The following is a 17476-nucleotide window of genomic DNA, read 5'->3' as shown; positions in this document are numbered from 1 at the left end:
TGGAAGGACAAGAAGAGTGACAGACATAAAAAGAAAAAATGTATAAAGACTCTAAGTAGGGCAGAAAACTGCCTCTCCGATGCTGAGCCCGTATCTCCTCCTCTTTCTATCTTTCTATCCTTAGTAGCACCATTACTCAGTACGGCTGTACAAAACGATCTAGTTTACAGGAATAGGAGTGGGAGACCTACATAGTTACAATCAGCTCTGGACCCTCCATCCTCCTGCTTAAATTGGCACAGACGTGGAGAGCACTGATGACGCAGGCTCATATGATCTATGTCATCATACATGTTGATTCAGGGTTCCCCAGCACCAGGAAGGCACATCAAGACCAACCAGTGGCGTTCGATAGGAGCGCTCTCTCAACGGGGTCTGCTGAACATGATCTGTGTCACCACTGCAAAAAGCCATAATAGGTGGACATACAGTAAGTTAAAGGCAAGCTAGAGCAAAGCCTTCTCTTACTCCTGACACTCTGGATCAATAACCCCGGATAAAAACATGGCCAGAAGGAAGGCAAAGAAACAGAATCGATGGCTGTTCTGCCTTAGTTTGTACAAGTATTTGGACAATAACTTTTCACACAGCTGAAAGGTGTTAACAAGTGATATTAGTGCCACTGAACGGGAAAGCCTTTGTAAGCCGTTCACTGTTAAAGAGCATTGATAGAGATGCAGCAGGGATAAACTCAGATTATCTGCTCGTTTGTTTGCATTAGCCTTTATCCACCTTTAAAACCAGAAAAAAGGCAGCCTGAAAAAACTCTGACCTCACTATTTACTGATAGTTACAACATGCATGATTTTATTTAACACATATTTGTTGAAAGTTGTGGATGCATTAGTCGTGCTGATTAGCAAATAAAGACTTTGCAGGCAGGTACTGTATAACATGATGACTTGAGTAATAACTCCAAGGTAAAAGACCACAGGGATTAAGGGGAAATGAAGACATCTTCTGGCTGTAGTTGAGGGAATTTTTGATGATGACGTGACCAGAAAAACTGAGTGGAAAGATCCAAGCGCAACAACTGTCCACACATCCAAAGCACAACGCTGGCTGCATCAGATGAAAAATGGAGAGCTGTGCTTTACCAGATGTTGAGCACACACTCCATTGTAAACTCTGAGGGAGCCTCTGTGTGTTTGTTTTCTTAATAAACTTGTTTTTTTTTTTCGAGACAACTTTAAAGGATTGTCCTCCACAGGGATGCAATGTCAGCAGAGTAAACATATCCTTTGCTCAGAGATTTCCATCTCAACCTTATGTCTTCTGTAGGGTCACACAGGGACATATCTGATTATCCAGCTCCGATTTCTGCTGCCCTGTCTTGGCGTGAGCTGTCGGTTGTTGTAAGTTTTCAAACATATCTAATTATACCTAATAATTATATCTGTCACAGCTGTGATTAGTCTTGGAAATCAATTGAAAAACTGCTATTAAGAACAACTGGTTTCAAAACTATGCATATTAAGCTGTTTTTACTGAACGCACCAATGTGCTTTTGTAGCACAAAGAATTTTGAGATTTCAAATAATATTTTTATTGGGTGTCTTACAACTAGCAGCTATCATTAAATATGTCAAATGTCTGTCATATGGCTCTTTTTCCCCCCATCTATCAACAAACTGATGCCCCATCTGCAAACTATCTCTATTAAATCACTCACTAACCTCAGTATTTACACATATTTTATGTTTTATAATGATGGCTTGAGCTAAAGAGTCGTACATTTCCCCATTCAAGTTAAGACTCACGCATACACCTGGTCTCTGACTTTTTTCATTGTGTCATTCTTCACATGAAACGACCTATCGAGCCCAAAGAGCCGATTCCTTCTGCACATAAAATAAGTCACTCCGTGACTTATTTTATGTGACTCCACTTCTTTTCAGATGGGGAGAGGAGAAAAAGGGAATAAGAGACAAAGAGGGAAACGTCTGCATGATCTGCTTAAATGTTTCTCCATTCAAATGTAATAGGCCACAAACAGACGATAAACGATCCTCAGCTATCCCTCCGCTTCTCTCAATCTTTTCAGGCGCTACTAAGGAGAGGAGGGATGAGGAGAGGGGTGGGTGTGAAGCCAGGAGAAAAAGAGAGAAAAAAAGGGTGGCAAAAAAAGTTGCATAAATCTATGGAGAATAGAAGACGACAGAGGGGAGAGTGAGAAAGACAGAGCGAGAAACTGAGCTAACCATCGAGAGCTTTTGATTCCCATAAAATGTTCCTTTTAAGAATGCCCATGAAATTAGCTTGCTGAAAGAAAGCAATCTCAATCGATTCAGTCCCCTCTAAAAAACTTTCAAACAGCCACCATACCTCCAGCTCTTAAGAGTCTCTGCGGGACATAAAATAGCTTCTTGGCTTTTCTCTCTAACCCCACTCTTTTTTTTCCTGTCTATCTTACTCTTCTCAGTTTTCCTTTCACCCTACCTGCCATCTCTACATTGGCGCACTGACAGAAAGTGGAGAAATCTTTAAGTGCAGAATTGAAAAATGGGGGTCGGCCCACACTTTTCAATTTGTGTTTGGCTCTCTCACTAAACTGCCACTTGTCAGCTTCAGGTGGATATCTGGGTCTTGCTTAGCAGCACTCTTCACGAGGTCACAGAATATTATCAAGTTTGTCGTGCCCCTGTTCTGCACACATTGTATCTAAAGACTGTTTTAGTATGGGACCTACACAGGGTCAAAATCACTATAAGTCTTCCAATATGTAGTGTCTGTAATACCACAATTCAATAAGGAAATGAGTGATGGAAAGATATTGCATCTGCTGATGGATGCTTTATTTAGATATGAGGCCTAAAATTTTGAACAAGGTCATAGATCAAATTCACAAAGCTTCATTTTGCATTTATTCATTGCAGAGGTCTCTCACCTCATTCTCACTCATTTACTGCTGCAATCTGCCATCATAAAACCAGATTTGGCTACATTTACAGCTGAAGAAGGTCAAGAAAAGACTGGACTGAGATCTGGTAGATTGAGAGGCCCTAAGGTTTCGTCAATAGACTGCATATTTAAGTGGTTTAAGTACGCAGATCTCAAGAAAAAAATACTGCAAGATGGAGAATATGTCAGATAAATGCAAAATGGTATTTCCTTTGAGCATGCAGTCAATTTCCATTTACTAACTGTGGCTGTCAAAACTAGCAAGAGAATCTAAGATGCCATTTAATATGAACTCAAAATCAGCATGGTTTGTCAGTGAGGAGTGAGGCACACACCCCATAGTCCAAACAACATCTCCTTCTCTGGACCTTTTCTGAATTCAGCAATTGCCAAGGTGAGCTGAATAAAACAGGAACTTTGAGGGAAGTTGGCCTAAAGTTTTATTTCTGAGGGATAGAGTGTGGGGGCCAGGAGCTGTTCCTAGGACAGAATGTCCGACAGTGGGGAAACCAGGGCAGGAGAATCCCTGATGGACTCCTGGAGCCCTGGAAACCTGTGTGAGGAGGAGAGGAGAGGAGAGGAGAGGAGAGGAGAGGAGAGGAGAGGAGAGGAGAGGAGAGGAACTTCTGAAAGCTAACTTCTGCACTTTCAGGGATCAGCGAAACAAAAGCAGGTGGAAGACAAGGAGGAGGACGGCGGAGTGAGGGAAAAGTAGGAGGATGTTCCAGAAAAGGAGAGTGAGGTAGAAGGAGAGAGGATGAGTGAGATGGTCGACCTCCTGAAGTGGCAGAGGCGGCAGAAATAGCTGCCCCACTTGTAGACACACTTTCTGTTGCTAGCCGACTGTCCTCGATGCACTGGGGTAGCTAACCCATATAGGCCTGCTCCACGCCGCAGCATCTCCCACACACTCACCAACACACACTCAGTCCCTCTCTCTCATACACACAGTCACGCACACATGGGAGGGGAGGGGGGAGGCTAAAATCAGGCCACACATGCTGTAGGTACTGCTGAGTTAAGTCACCTGTGCTGCTAGCCTAGCTTGCTAGCGGGCAGCCAGCTGCTCCTCTAATTAAGAGCCCATCCACTCAAGGGGCCTGAGCATATGGAGCCTCTATGGCTAGGTACTGATTTTATAATAGCAATGCCATACGGCGGAGTACTGGCCAGACTTCCTAAAGTTGGACATAGTGTATTAGGAAGATGATGTTATTGTGGAATTGACCAAACACTACGCATGAGAAGAGATCAGAGTTTAGAATACTACAATAAAATCCAACATACTTCCAGTGAGACAGTGGTGAGAATTTTGGAGTATTGCCTGACTCTTTTATTTAAATGCACCAATACTGTATGTCTGGTATGCTAATATCATGCTGTTTTCCACCTGCAGAGTAGATGAGACATTTAGTGGCACCACTTGAATTCAAATGATTACCCGCCAATTAATCAAACCACTTCACATCAGAGAGGTGATATAATTGAGTGAATCTTCAAAGATCAAATCTCTCCTCATATAGAGTGCTGTAGGAGCAAAGAGAGAGCTTGTCTCTCACTACCCTCCTGGTGAGGGAAATCAAGGTGAATTCATTTTAATTAAATTAATTGAAATTAATCAGAATGTCAGGGAAAAAAACCAAACCTGCAGCTTCTCAATATGCCAGTCCACTTTGTCTCTTTTATGCCCAGAGAACGTCTGGACAAACAGTGATAAAGTGACTGAGCAAAGCAGTTTAATGAAATGCATGGTCTGTTAGTGGCATCATCAAACTGATGTGCGAATCATGCCACGTGAGGCATGACACACATCAACAACACATCAACAACACACAAACAACCGCGACATTCTAATGCCTGCAGCATAAATGCAACCTATTTGACTGAGGTTACTTTGACACTTTCAACAGCACTTTTATTGACTTTGCTGTCCAAGGCCAGGACTAATGGCTGCTTCAGCGAACAAACACAAATGCACACACTTGCACAGGCAGACGCACAAGCAATGACAAACACATGGACATGCATACAAAGTTGCACACTGACACAAACTACACACGCAAACCCACACCTTTTCTTGCTTCAGCCTCCAGTACCAACATACAATTACGTGAGGCCATTTCAGGATTCATTATGAGAAATGCATTAGTCAGTGATTGCAAACGGAGCACAGCGCAGACTTATGCAGCATGTGTGTAATGTGTGAGTGTAATAATGTGTCTGTGAGTGAAAAAGTGAAAAAAGAAAGAAACTTTAAACGTAGGGAAAGAAAAAATAAAGAATGCTGACAGTTATGGTAAAATGATAGGATTCAAGGCTAAACTTCATGCAGATGCAGTCAGCAAAGTGGCATTTTCCTGAGGTGCAGTGAGGTATTTTCCTTGCCTGCGCTTGTGTTGATGACTTGTCGTGCACTGCACAGTCAAAGTCGGGGGGTTGAGACTAACAACCAGCACTCCACTACAATTTTGGTGCCAAGATTCACTGCATTTTTGGCCATTTACAGTCGGCCTGTGTGGACCTGGTCAAGACTGCACTGCACAAAGTGCACCTAGATCAGATCTATATTCAAGATTTGAGTTTGTGGACACACAACCTGCATGGAACTTTCCAATATGCATGTGTTCCTTGTCTATTTCACTTTCGTATTACATGCTTCAAACAAGAGACACATTTACTGCATATGCGTGACCAAAATATAGTTTCATTTCTGTTTTACAACAAATTTAACAAGGTAAAAATGAATATCCGGTTCTTCAACCTTCATCCACAGCTTGCACCTATACTGCAAAGGCCTATCCATTTAGCTGATTGACTCTGTTTATTGCGATCTGAGGATGGCAGGTACAGTATGTGTTCCATTTGTAGTCTATATATAATGTGAGTGGTGCACAGTATTAAAGCATAAATTCACACACCAGATCCACTGTGAACACCTTAATCAGATCTTGTTCCGCCACCACCAGAATGTCACATAATAACCAAACAAAGTCCACACATCAAACTGCTCTGTTACAGGCTGCAAGATTATGGAGTAAAAATCACAAAAGCGTTTGGAGACAATGACACTTCACTTAGCTCCATGAAAAATGTGAAGACAATTAAACCCTCTTTTTTCTCTCTGAGTCAGAGAGAACAGTCAGGACCATCGCTCACCTCCTTGTTTCCACAGCGGTCTGGCAAATGTAGCACCTGAAGCTTTGCATTTTAGTGGCAATAAACCTGTGGCTGCAACGAGCAACATAATGTGGCAGAGCAGAATCATAACTGTTCACTTCACTGTGGTGGTTTATTATATAGTAACAGTACATGACCTTCCCCCATATTCTAATCCCCTGCAAAATCATCATCATCATCATCATCATCATCATCATCATCATCATCATCATCATAACAATAACCAAACAATAACTTGGTACTAGAATTTTACAGAACCAGCGCAGGCAGAGATGTACTGCTGTTCATGCATGCTTTTACACCAGGAGGGTATCACAATCCTCATATTAAGCATTTTACTGCTACAGAGCAAATTACACTCTTTGTCTAAATTTCTGAATCCAAGTAAAATAATACAAAATGTTTAGTGTAGCAAATGACTTAAGTCACAGTAGGGGAAAAGTTATTTGGTGTTCAGCAACACATAAATGAAAATCAACAAAGGGAAAGGGTTTTTTTGGTTATGTGCAAATAATGCATTTATTTTGCACTTTGACATTGCCCGAGAAAAGTCAAACATTATCTGTTGTGTGTGTGTTCGTGTGGGTACTGTGCACCACCCACTTGCTCACACAATGACGCAGCGTTCCCCCTTTAACAGCGTTTCTTGCCAACTTTATAAGCAGGATTAAAAGTATAAAAGAACTCTCTGAGGAGAAGAGGAGATGAAAAAGTGTTTTAAAAGAAAGAAACAAAGAAACACACCCCAAACCCTGCTCCTGGTTTTGTTACAGGCAGCCATTTTTAGACAGTCATCCATTAAATCTGCTGCGTTCCCATACTGTCAACCCCTAGTGAAGCCGAAGAGGCCATGTCAACTGAGGGCGTTAGGCAGGCAGGTAGGCTGGCAGGATGCAGCACCAGCACCCTCTCTGTGCACTGTGGGAATTGGGGAGGGTGCAGGCAGCGGACTATAATATGAATGTCACTGCAGTACAACATCTTTAGAGAGAGTAAGATGGATTAGGCCTTTAGCTGAATGTGAAAAGATGCTCGAGAAAGAGAGGAAAGAACGGTGGAGAGATGGGAGCTGTGGCTAAGCATAAAATACACTGCCACAGATAGGACAACAAAGTAACAGGACAGAGAAGAAAGGGGCGTGCAATCAAGGTTTTTGTTAGAATTGAGCTTCATTTAGTGATAGGTAATCTTACACAGTAGGTTCAGGCGTTCTTAGATAAAGCACATTTTCAGCGATACAAATGTGCAGTGCATTGTTTGTGTGTCAGAGAGTGAGAGAGAGGGATAGAGAGGAAGAAACACACAGAGAGAGAGAGAGAGAGAGAGAGAGAGAGAGAGAGAGAGAGAGGGAGAGTGTGTATCTCACCTCTGGCCCCATGTGCTCCGTCTGTGTTGTGCGGTCAGTCATTTGGCAGTCTTTCATCTTCAGGGCAGCTTTGGCACTCTCCTGCATACAAAACAAACATACACCCATCAGTTGTGTCCAAAATCTCATAAAGAAAGAACATCAAATATAAATAAATGAGAACAACTAAATGCTCTCCCAGCAGACGTATGCCTCGCCTCTGCTCACAACATTTAGTATAGTTGGCTTCCAAGCTCAGCCAGCTATCAAAAGAAAAAAAAAAACAACAAAAAAAAAAAACGCAAATCTAAAACAACCTCAGCAAACCCAAATCCCTTTCTCCCCTTCAGCTGCTTCTCCTGGAAATCCAAGAGGTCGTAAAACTGGGCTGAATTGCGGAAGAACTTTTTCTACAGCTAAATATTGGAGCAGAGACCCTCCTCAAAGTGCACCAGTGGAGAAGAATTCATAAAAAGTGACAGCTAGTGCTGGCCAGCCTGCTCGTAAGGTCCTTCTAGGAGATAATTAATAGGTTTCCTCTGGCAGATTTACAGACGGAGGTGTAGTGAGAAAAGCGTTGGTCGTGTCCTTCAAAATACAGCACTTTTACCTTGACCAGGAACCTGCCAATTCATGTGTTACCTCTGTGTGATTATTTTGAAAAGGCAGCTTGCAAATACAGTGAATGAGAAGAATGCAGCACTATTTCTACCGGGAGCATTTTATGACGACGTCACTAATCATTCTGACATGCTCGCCCTACGATGCTCATGGGTAGGGGAACAGAAGAAGAAGAGAAGTTGCAGTGCCTATGAAATATTGAATTTCATTAACCTTGATTAAAATTAATCACCCAAATTAAGACAAGGTGTAAGGATGTGTTAATGGTAAGGAGAGTGAAAGTTAATTGATGACATAGCTCTAAACCTGAATATATACTGTCTTGTTCAAATCCAGCAGAAGTGAGCTGACATTGGGTTAAAAATCTGTTTTCATTAGTCATGTCCATGCCTACATGAAAAGCAAGGGAGGCTATCCACAGCTATATGTTGCAGTTGGAGCATGGTCCTTCAACAAAATGCACCAGCAGCGAGAGGAGAAAACTCATAAAAAGTGACAGATAGTGATGGCCAGCCAGCTAGCAGGTCCTTCTAGGAGATAATTAATAGGTTTTCACTGGCAGATTTACAGACGGAGGCAGAGCAAGGAGAGCGTTGGCTATGAGCTGCCCTTTCCTGCACTTTAACTCAGCTGCGGCAGCCACAGTATCCCTTTTAGACTCTCACACATAGACACCCGCACAAATGTTCACAAGTAAATGGTCCCAAAATGCACAACTTAATAAATTTGAAGCAATGACAGAATGACCTTTGTTCCAAGGGCGTACGGTGCAGATAAAAATAAGGTTAGGCAGAAAGGATAAAGGCTAGTATTAGACAATCTATCAATACACACAGATGTTTTTCTCACAAAAACACCCGAGCAGTATATGTCTGGAAATCAAAGAGAAAGAAATGCCAAACAGATGAAAACACACACACACATACACTCAGGGAATCTGTGCATAAGCAATTGCATGCCCTAAAGACTGATTGCTGACTCCAAGTGTGATGTGGAGGAAAGAAATTGGTGGCTTCACCATGTTACCATACGGGGGAAAGAGAAAGAAACAAAAAGTGTTAGAGAGAAAAGAAGAAGTGAAAAAAATGAAAAAAGAGACACAAAGATAAACAGAAGAGAATGATCAAACTGCATCCAGACTGAGAGACTTCTGGTGATATTATATATTTTTGTTATTATCAACAAATCCTATGAACAGACCAAAACCAACACTGATTTGATTCTGCTAAGTACTGTTTGTGTAGCCTGATCCAGTATAGCTTATTCCTTTGAGCCATAGACCTTTATTTTTGTCCAAAAACCATTAAAAACACATCAATGAGCCACACTGTAGCGCTGGCAGACACGTTCCTCCATTACCATGAACATGAGCACTGTCGTTTATTTTGATTAAATCCCCCCATGCTGCTGCTGTAAATACTCACTGCTGCATCAAATCTACAGCTGGAAATAGTCCCTTACAATTTACTCATATTTTAGCAACACAGAAAAAATACAGTTCCTTGCTGTTTTGGGAAATTTCTCATCATCGTGAAAATTAATCCATAGATTTGTGACCTGTCAGGAGGGATGAGCAGGGCTGAGAGCCAAAGGTATACCGTGGAGGTCGGAAAGTATTGAAAGACAGGCAACTGCACTGTTGGTTTGAATCTTTTCTCTGAATTATTCACACAAAATACTGCCAGGTTCAAGTTCAAATGTTAAATTAAAAGGTATGTTAGCACTAATTTATGTGAGGCACATTCCAATTATTGACATCACCCATGTCACACAGAACTGTGAAGCTGCCAGGTTTGCTTTGTGGTGAGTATTAGGAATGTAGATTGCAAATGCAAATACACCCAACCCGTCCCTTTAAATCAAGGTCTTGCCTTCCATCCCAAAGAAATCAGGTGAAGCGGTCGACGATCGTACAGTATTTAATCACAATTCAAAGCAGACCAATGGTAAGGTGAACTGTACAGCGAAGTAAAATGTTTAATTTAAATTATACAAATTAAATAAAAAATGGGAAATAGTTCCAATGTAAACTTAAACCACAGCCCACAGCGGGGAGTCTTCAACTACATGTGTCCGGGGGCGGAAGTTCTCTAAGCTTACGTTGTGGGAGGCTATTATCATTGTTTAACATTTTCACTTTCTTAGAAATGAATCTTATTTTTATGGGCCTATACCAGTGTGAACAGACGCCTAAAAACGTGGATAATCTATGGTGATAATTAGATTATTAACAAGAAAATGCTCCCAGAACTCCATCAAGGAGGCAGTCAGCACTCAATACAAAACCCATAACGCAACTACAGATGAATGAGTCCTTATCTCAACTTAAAACTCCTGTTGAGGATCCCAGGAAGCAAACAAAAATACTAAACTTGAGACCCAATGCCAAACAGTTGGCCAACAAAAACAGACCAAAGTGACGAGCTTAGTGATTTTCCAACAACTCTGGAATTACCTCCCGGCCCGGATGTCGCTGTCGGCTCCAGGGAATGGCCAGCCTGTGAGCTGAGCAGTTTGATGGTGGGTCCACAGAGTAGAGAGGATGGAGCTGGAAAAAACCTGGATTCTGTAAAGTGGCTGCACTATGAAATACGGACCTTTAGGCTCGTTGCCAGGGGTTGGTAAGCGAATCACCGATCACTCTGCCACTGGTGAGCAATGTTAGATGCACGGATTTTCTCAATTCATTAATATTCTGCAGTATAAATGTGGTTAGCTGGTGATCCAGACCCAACTTGATGTTTATATGATTGAGATTGACTAACACCTGGAAAATCTGATGTAATCCAACACAACAGCTCGGCAATGAATTCCACCCTTACAAAGATACTAATGTTCAGTTTTTATTGTAGTTTGCAGGAGTGTTGAAATGGACTACATTACATTGAAATATGTTTTTAATATTCTTCCCCCTACGTACCCCCCCTCCATGTTTGGTGGGGAGAAAAACATTAGACTAAATTAGATTTTACAGGTGTGCCTAATAAAGCGGCCGCTGAGCACAGATATCCATTAACGCTTATCTCGTTCAGAGTCATGTTTATTTACTCCCATATATCCCATCTCAGACACAGACAGAGCGATTAAAAAAGACCAAGTGCTTGAAAGAGCTGTTGAACGTGTGTGGGGGATATTTCTGGGGATATTTCTGACAGTCTGACTGATAAAAAAAATATTAATATAACGCTGCTAAAATTCCACTTGTCTTTTTAATCATCAGTCATTCGGTGCACCAGCCCAAGAGCATATCAAACTGACACATTTAGGGGAAACTTTTTCTGGTTAATAACCTTCTTGATGACACCACTATAATCCTTTGATAATCTTAAATCTTTCCCACAGCTAAAAATATAAGATCTAGCAGCCTCCAGACTAATCAATCAACCTGAGCCACACATCACATTTCTTCTGTAACTAATATCGGCTGATTAGAGTAGTAATTTCCAAAGTGTTTTATTTAACGAATTCCATTTCCTTGTGAAAAAAAGGGATGATTAAATGTATAACTCACTATAGATTACTGTAAGATGCTAGGTGTTTGTTAAAAATGGAGCTAACGACAAGAAATGATTTACTTTATGTCACATTGCCTGTAGACATGAATTTCAGAGGGAGAAATTATTGTTAGATGAACTGCTAAACAGTGTCAACAGACTTAATACAGCTCCTTTATGGAGTGGGTATTGTACAAGAGAAAAGCTCCAGGTCTGAGTGGTGGGTAAGTGCAGAGACCCCTGTGTTTTGGGGTACCTGTGGATGTAGCTGTCGGAGTGAGCCATTTAGGTCCTCAGGAAAGTCTGAGCTCTGAATACAAATGTGCACTAACTCCACCATTACGCGCAGTCACTGCTTAATATAGCCCACATAGACAGAGGAGAGAGGAGAGCTGAAGAGAGAATGTTATCACAGTCAAAAGAGGACAAGAGACAAAAGAGGGCGAGAGAGAAAAATCAGATGCAAGTGCCAAAAAGTGATCAAACAAACAGATGCCAAATGAGACTCAAGTCAGTGGGTTGGACTGGCATCTCTCACAACAGCACCATAACACTGGCACATTATCCTGCTGAGGCCTGGCATAATGTCTGTATTACACTGCTTTGATAGAACAGGTGACAAATTACAGACTTGTAGATGACAAATGATGAAAAATGTTGCCGTATGGAGCATTTCTGCAGATGATCCAACAATGGAGCTTCCAAAGGGGTGGGAAAAAAGCACAGGCAACACAGTATATTTTGCATGTAAATCCCTACAGTTCCTGAGTATAATTTGGTTACTCCAAATATCCAAACATGGAAATGACTCAATGCTTCTTATCCTTGTCTGCAGGGACAAATTTGTGAGAACATTATACTTCTCTCTTGGCTGCACTGGAGTCTCAGTAATTTTGCTATTACATTAAGCTGGCGGGAACAAGCAGTTTACATTAACAAAGATGGAAAAGATGGGCATTCTGGTGCCACGCCATGCGATATTGATGGTGTGACTTTAAGCCAACTATAAAGCCATTGTCACATTGATTTCCTCTCTGTGGTCTTCGCTGGTCAGTCTTTCCTCTGCTGTGAGAGCAGAGCGTCACCAGAGGACAGGCCGGGTTTGCTCATTCATTAACAAAAGTAAAACTTTCCAGTCCTTTGAAATGTTTTCTAACCTTTCTAAAAAAGGATTGTTTAATGTTTAAAAGGGAATGAAAAAAAAGTGCTTCAAAGGCAATTAGTCTTTAATTTATACCCATAAAACAAATAATTTAAAAACATTCAAGCTATTTCAATTATTAATCTCAAAGTTTAGAAATACAGAGACTGTGAAGAGAAAGAAACTGTGACAGAGATAAAATTAGATGAGCAAACCTCCCGTTTCTCAACATCTGAGAGCATGAGTTGCTTCTCTTATTAGTTCCAAAAACTTTATAGCATTTTGGAAAAAAAAAATCTTAATTTACTGGATTCGTTTATATTTCCCACAACTGCATATCCTGAGTGTATATCACTGAACGGTCGTCATCAGAGCAAGCAGTCTTCCGGATGGTAAAATCAACCATTTTTCATACCAAGACAGCAAAAATCTGAAAATCTGGTTTAGCAAACACTTTGTATTTTGTTCAGAACTATGAGACAGCGAAACTACTGGTGATAAATTCAACAGTTCAATACATTTAGCTGCCTTAGAAGTACTACAAAATAAACACAAGATCATTTCATTCTGTCTTGTCAACTGAGGATGAAAAAGTATTTACAGTCTAATGACTGACAGTCATTTTGAAGGTCAAAACTGTGGATTTGGTGCTTTAAAATGACTTTGCAGAAATGGTGCACATGGTGCAAAGAGGAAGTCAGAAATCAATAAAAATGCTGATTATGTTTTGTTTTGTTTCCACATTCAAAAGCAAACCTGCCCGTTATTATGTATATTTGCTGGTTGATGGATCTTACCAGTTCACTCTGGAGTCTGAGAATCACTTCGTCTTTCTCTCTCAGTTGTTGCAGTAAGGCCTCCTCTCTGCCAGAATCCTAAACAACGAGCAACGAGACACCATGTTACACATTACTCAGGGCACTGCAGACAGCAGTGATTTATCCAAGGCACCATATTCTCACGTAGAGCCTAAGAGGATGCCAACATACAAAGGTGTGCGTGACTCTCTGGCTATTCCCATAAATGTTTACGTGTGTTTGGAAGTGTTTTATGTGCATTTATGAGTGTTTGTTACTGGTCTTGCTAGTGTGTGCGAGTAATAAAGTTGTCATGTGGTGCATGCAGGACTGTGATCTCCTCTTTTCTCCATGTCTCTGTGATAAACTTAGTGTGTCCTATGGCGGAGCTCCAGAGCACACAGCACTTTAATGTGACCTTGTGTTGTCAGGGGACATTACAGTGGGGAAGATGGAGAAGAGACAGAAGACAGAGGCGAATAATAATACAATTAACTTTATTCCTTTTCAAAACAGTCCTTCACGGCAAACAAAAAATAAAAATCTCTTACATTTTTGTGTGTTTGATATTTATATTATTTGTCTCCTTTGTCCACTGCACAAAAAAGTTCCTCAAGTAAAATTAGTTGAGTGTTTAAAAGTCACTGAAGTGAACAGAGAAAATGTTCATCCAGATTTTCACCGTCAGGGTTTTCTAAAGCCCAGTCATCTTTAGACCCTGCCTGGACTGTCCAACACCCAAGAGGGGAGCTGCCAGAGGATCTCAGGCTACACATCAGCTCGAGGGGAGGTCGGAAATCAGAAATCTAAATAAGCTCCGGACGTAGCAGTTTTCATTAAAATATTCAACTTCATTCTAAACACAGCGAGAAGCAGAAAAGAGAGAAAAAGAGGAAAGGAATAAGAGAGCGAGAGAGAAGGCGCGATAAGAGGGAGAGAACGAAATGACAAACAGACAGACAGACAGATGGTCATTACCTCTTCAAGGACATAAAAGCAGGAGAGAAAAAAGAGGGGCAAGATAACAGGAGGAAAATGAGGGGGGGGGGCATGAGGAAAGGGGGACAGTGATAGAGAGAAGGAGAGGACAGAGAGGGCCTGAGGCGGAGCATGATGGTCTGAGACCGTGGGGAGCCATCTAGCTAAAGGACAGACAGAGAGTCAGAGGGAGACCACAGGGAACCATATAGCTACAACACCGTCCTTTAAATGACCTCTCTGATGCACAGACTGCTACTCTGACATCAACATTCAGAAATGTAAAAGGGTAACTTGTACATGCATGCGTCATACCATGATTGTTATGATGCTGGTAAATGGCTAGAAGTAAAAACAAACAAAAAATCATTAAAGAAACATAAAAAAATGGTTATATGGCTGCATGATGAAGACACTTGTTGAGTGTGGAGGGAGGCTGATCCAGGACTTTGTTGTTTTTACGTAAAACAATTGAATTACCTTGTTGTTGAAAGGTGCAACACAAATAAACTTGCCATTTTCAAGACCTGCAGACACCCTGTTAAACCCTGCTTAGTCTCTCACCTCTGCACAGTGGCCAGTGTTTGACATGGGCCTCTGAGATTACTGTGCATTGAAAGTGTTTGAGAGAAAACCTGATCCCCTATAGTATTCACTTTCCATCCTAAACTGACAGCTCAAGAGGTGGTGGCCATGTCTCACAATTTCCAAAAGTGATAAAGGCCAATATACCCAAGATCTGCAAGTGTCTCACAAAGTTTTGATTGGTTTTGTTTTCTGGCTTCCTCAATTTACAGGTCTAATTGATGTCTGGAAGCTTTACATGGGCAGAAGATAATGGTCAAGGAAGACAAAGCTAAAAGCTTCTCTAAGTGCTTCCATGGCGATAAAACCAATAAAAGAATACCTTTCCCACTAGGAAACAGAAAAACAATTAAGAAAAACAAAACCCTGCAGTACTGAATCAGAATGAACCGTTTACCTGGCTTTACAGGGGAGATAGCAGTATTTCTTTCCTACTGCCAGAACACACACGGACAGACAGCACAAAAATTACTAACATGAGAATTAGAGGGGACTGAAAAACCACTAACATGCTGTGACAATTACTACATTAGTCAGATTCTAAAATTAATCTCACCCGAATAGGACTGAAGGCTGTTCTAAATGAGCTGTCTGGCTACAACTGCACAGCGTGTCTGCTTCCGTGCCCTGTGTGTACGTGTATGACACAACATGTCAGTAGCTGTGTCTCAAATGTTCAGAACAGGCTTATGACTAAATCCATTTCGACTTTATTGACGTGTGTGGTTTGTTTACGGGTCAGACGAGAGCTTAGGAGCATAAACGGCAAGAAAGCGAAGGCAATGGGCATTTAAGGTCAAATACCCATTGCTAAGCAGTCCTACCGTGTGCAACCCTACACAAATCATTTAACAAGAGGAAAACACTGATGAGCCTAAAACTAAACTTTATTGCTGAAAAAAGCACGACAATATGCATTATATGGCATTCAAACCAATTTTTCAAGGCAGGATTGAATGGAAACGGCCATGGACGAAATGTGGGGCACACAAATTTATTTCTAATGTGATTGGAATGGCCTCAGAGGGGATAAATCTGATCAAAATCATTGGAGTGCATCCACTTTATGTGATTTTGTGTAGAGGTTGAGGCCACTTTATGCTTGCAATCAGCAGCAAGTTGAAGAGGGTATGAAGATGAATAACATTCCCCTTGTTAGAAGAAATTATTCAATTTGTTAACTTTTTTGAGAAACACACATTTGAGAAAATGTGAGGGGTGCTTAGCTATTATTTCAACACCATCTTCCTTCAATTTGTTTAGCAAATTGCCTATTTCTTGAAATTGGGGAAAGGGGGTGTGAGGAAAAACAACATAATTGAATGCAGTCTCCTTGTTGTTACACCAACTTACCCAACATCAATCTATCCACCCAACCTCGCACTACTTGAACCACCACTACTTGTAATTTGAAGGGGTTAGAAGGGATGTAAAATGATATTTTCACCATGAGCATCCTCGACTGGAGTGTCACTGCATTTTAGCCTTCCCACTGTTCTAACAGGATGACAACATGCAAAGGTGTTTGGGGGTGTTAGCAATAATATACAAAACGGAACAAAAAAGAAAAGAAATGAAGCGAAAAGAAAACACAAAACAAGTAAGGCTCATCTGAAAAGATGAGCTTTAAGCTGCTATTTAAAGGTCTTAAGCCCAAAGGGAGGCACTTCCAGTGTTGTAGGCAGCTGTTTCAAATGCTCAATCACCTTTTGTTTTTATTTTTAGCTAACAACCAAAAATTCTTGGTTAGAAGACCTAAAAGAAAATCCATTCTACTAGTGGTATAGAAACCAAGTAAATCACTCATGTACTGTAGGCAGAGACCATGAAAAACTCTGTATGTGATCACAAGAATAATGAACTGAATCCTCAGTCAACAAAATCAAAGTCAAGATATGTGAGCTATGACCATTTCCAGACCTGGATTAACAGGAGCTTCTGACATAATTATACTGCATATGCAATGCAATGAATAGAGAGAAATAACCATTTCTGAGCCCATCTTCATACATATAGCACACATATTATATAAACCGCAAATTGTCCTCGCATACCAATTGGCAGTTACTTCACACAGATCTGACCATGTTTGAAAAATGTCAGTGTGTAAATCAAGCATTTTTTTTTTTTAATTTGGATTTTCAGTGTGGTGCTGATGGACACTATATTGCCTCAAAATGAGAAGTGGAAGAGCAACGCACAGCTTGAAAAACGACAGAAAAAAAAGTGAAAAAAATGTCAGTTCGAGGCGACAATCACTTATAACACCAAACAAAAAAGTTAGCATTCCTTGGCTTTTAGCTTTCTGTCATTTGGCTTGGTGTATGTTCATTATCACATTTCCTACTGGTGCAAAATGCACCAGCATTGTACATCTTTGTATACTAACTGTCAAAATAGTCCACCCTAAAATTAAGTAAAAAGTGGCATACTTAAT

The 17476-nt window shown here is 40.9% G+C and overlaps 1 protein-coding gene across 2 annotated transcripts in view; it reads right to left on the bottom strand.

Annotated features, from left to right (window-relative positions):
• Positions 1 to 17476, bottom strand: part of ccser1 (coiled-coil serine-rich protein 1) — a 116561-nt gene that overhangs the window by 47159 nt on the left and 51926 nt on the right. For both annotated transcript variants that reach the window (XM_070964116.1, XM_070964117.1), the window contains exons 9-10: positions 13477 to 13554; positions 7445 to 7525 (exon numbers count right to left, since the gene is read on the bottom strand). In XM_070964116.1, the coding sequence (XP_070820217.1) occupies positions 7445 to 7525; positions 13477 to 13554 (159 nt within the window). The remainder of the gene's footprint in view (positions 1 to 7444; positions 7526 to 13476; positions 13555 to 17476) is intronic.

The sequence above is a fragment of the Chaetodon trifascialis genome, chromosome 6 (assembly GCF_039877785.1).
Source record: "Chaetodon trifascialis isolate fChaTrf1 chromosome 6, fChaTrf1.hap1, whole genome shotgun sequence".
Taxonomy (NCBI): Eukaryota; Metazoa; Chordata; class Actinopteri; order Chaetodontiformes; family Chaetodontidae; genus Chaetodon; species Chaetodon trifascialis.
The sequence above is the reverse complement of the archived record's forward strand: the minus strand, read 5'-3'. Positions and strand labels throughout refer to the sequence as shown.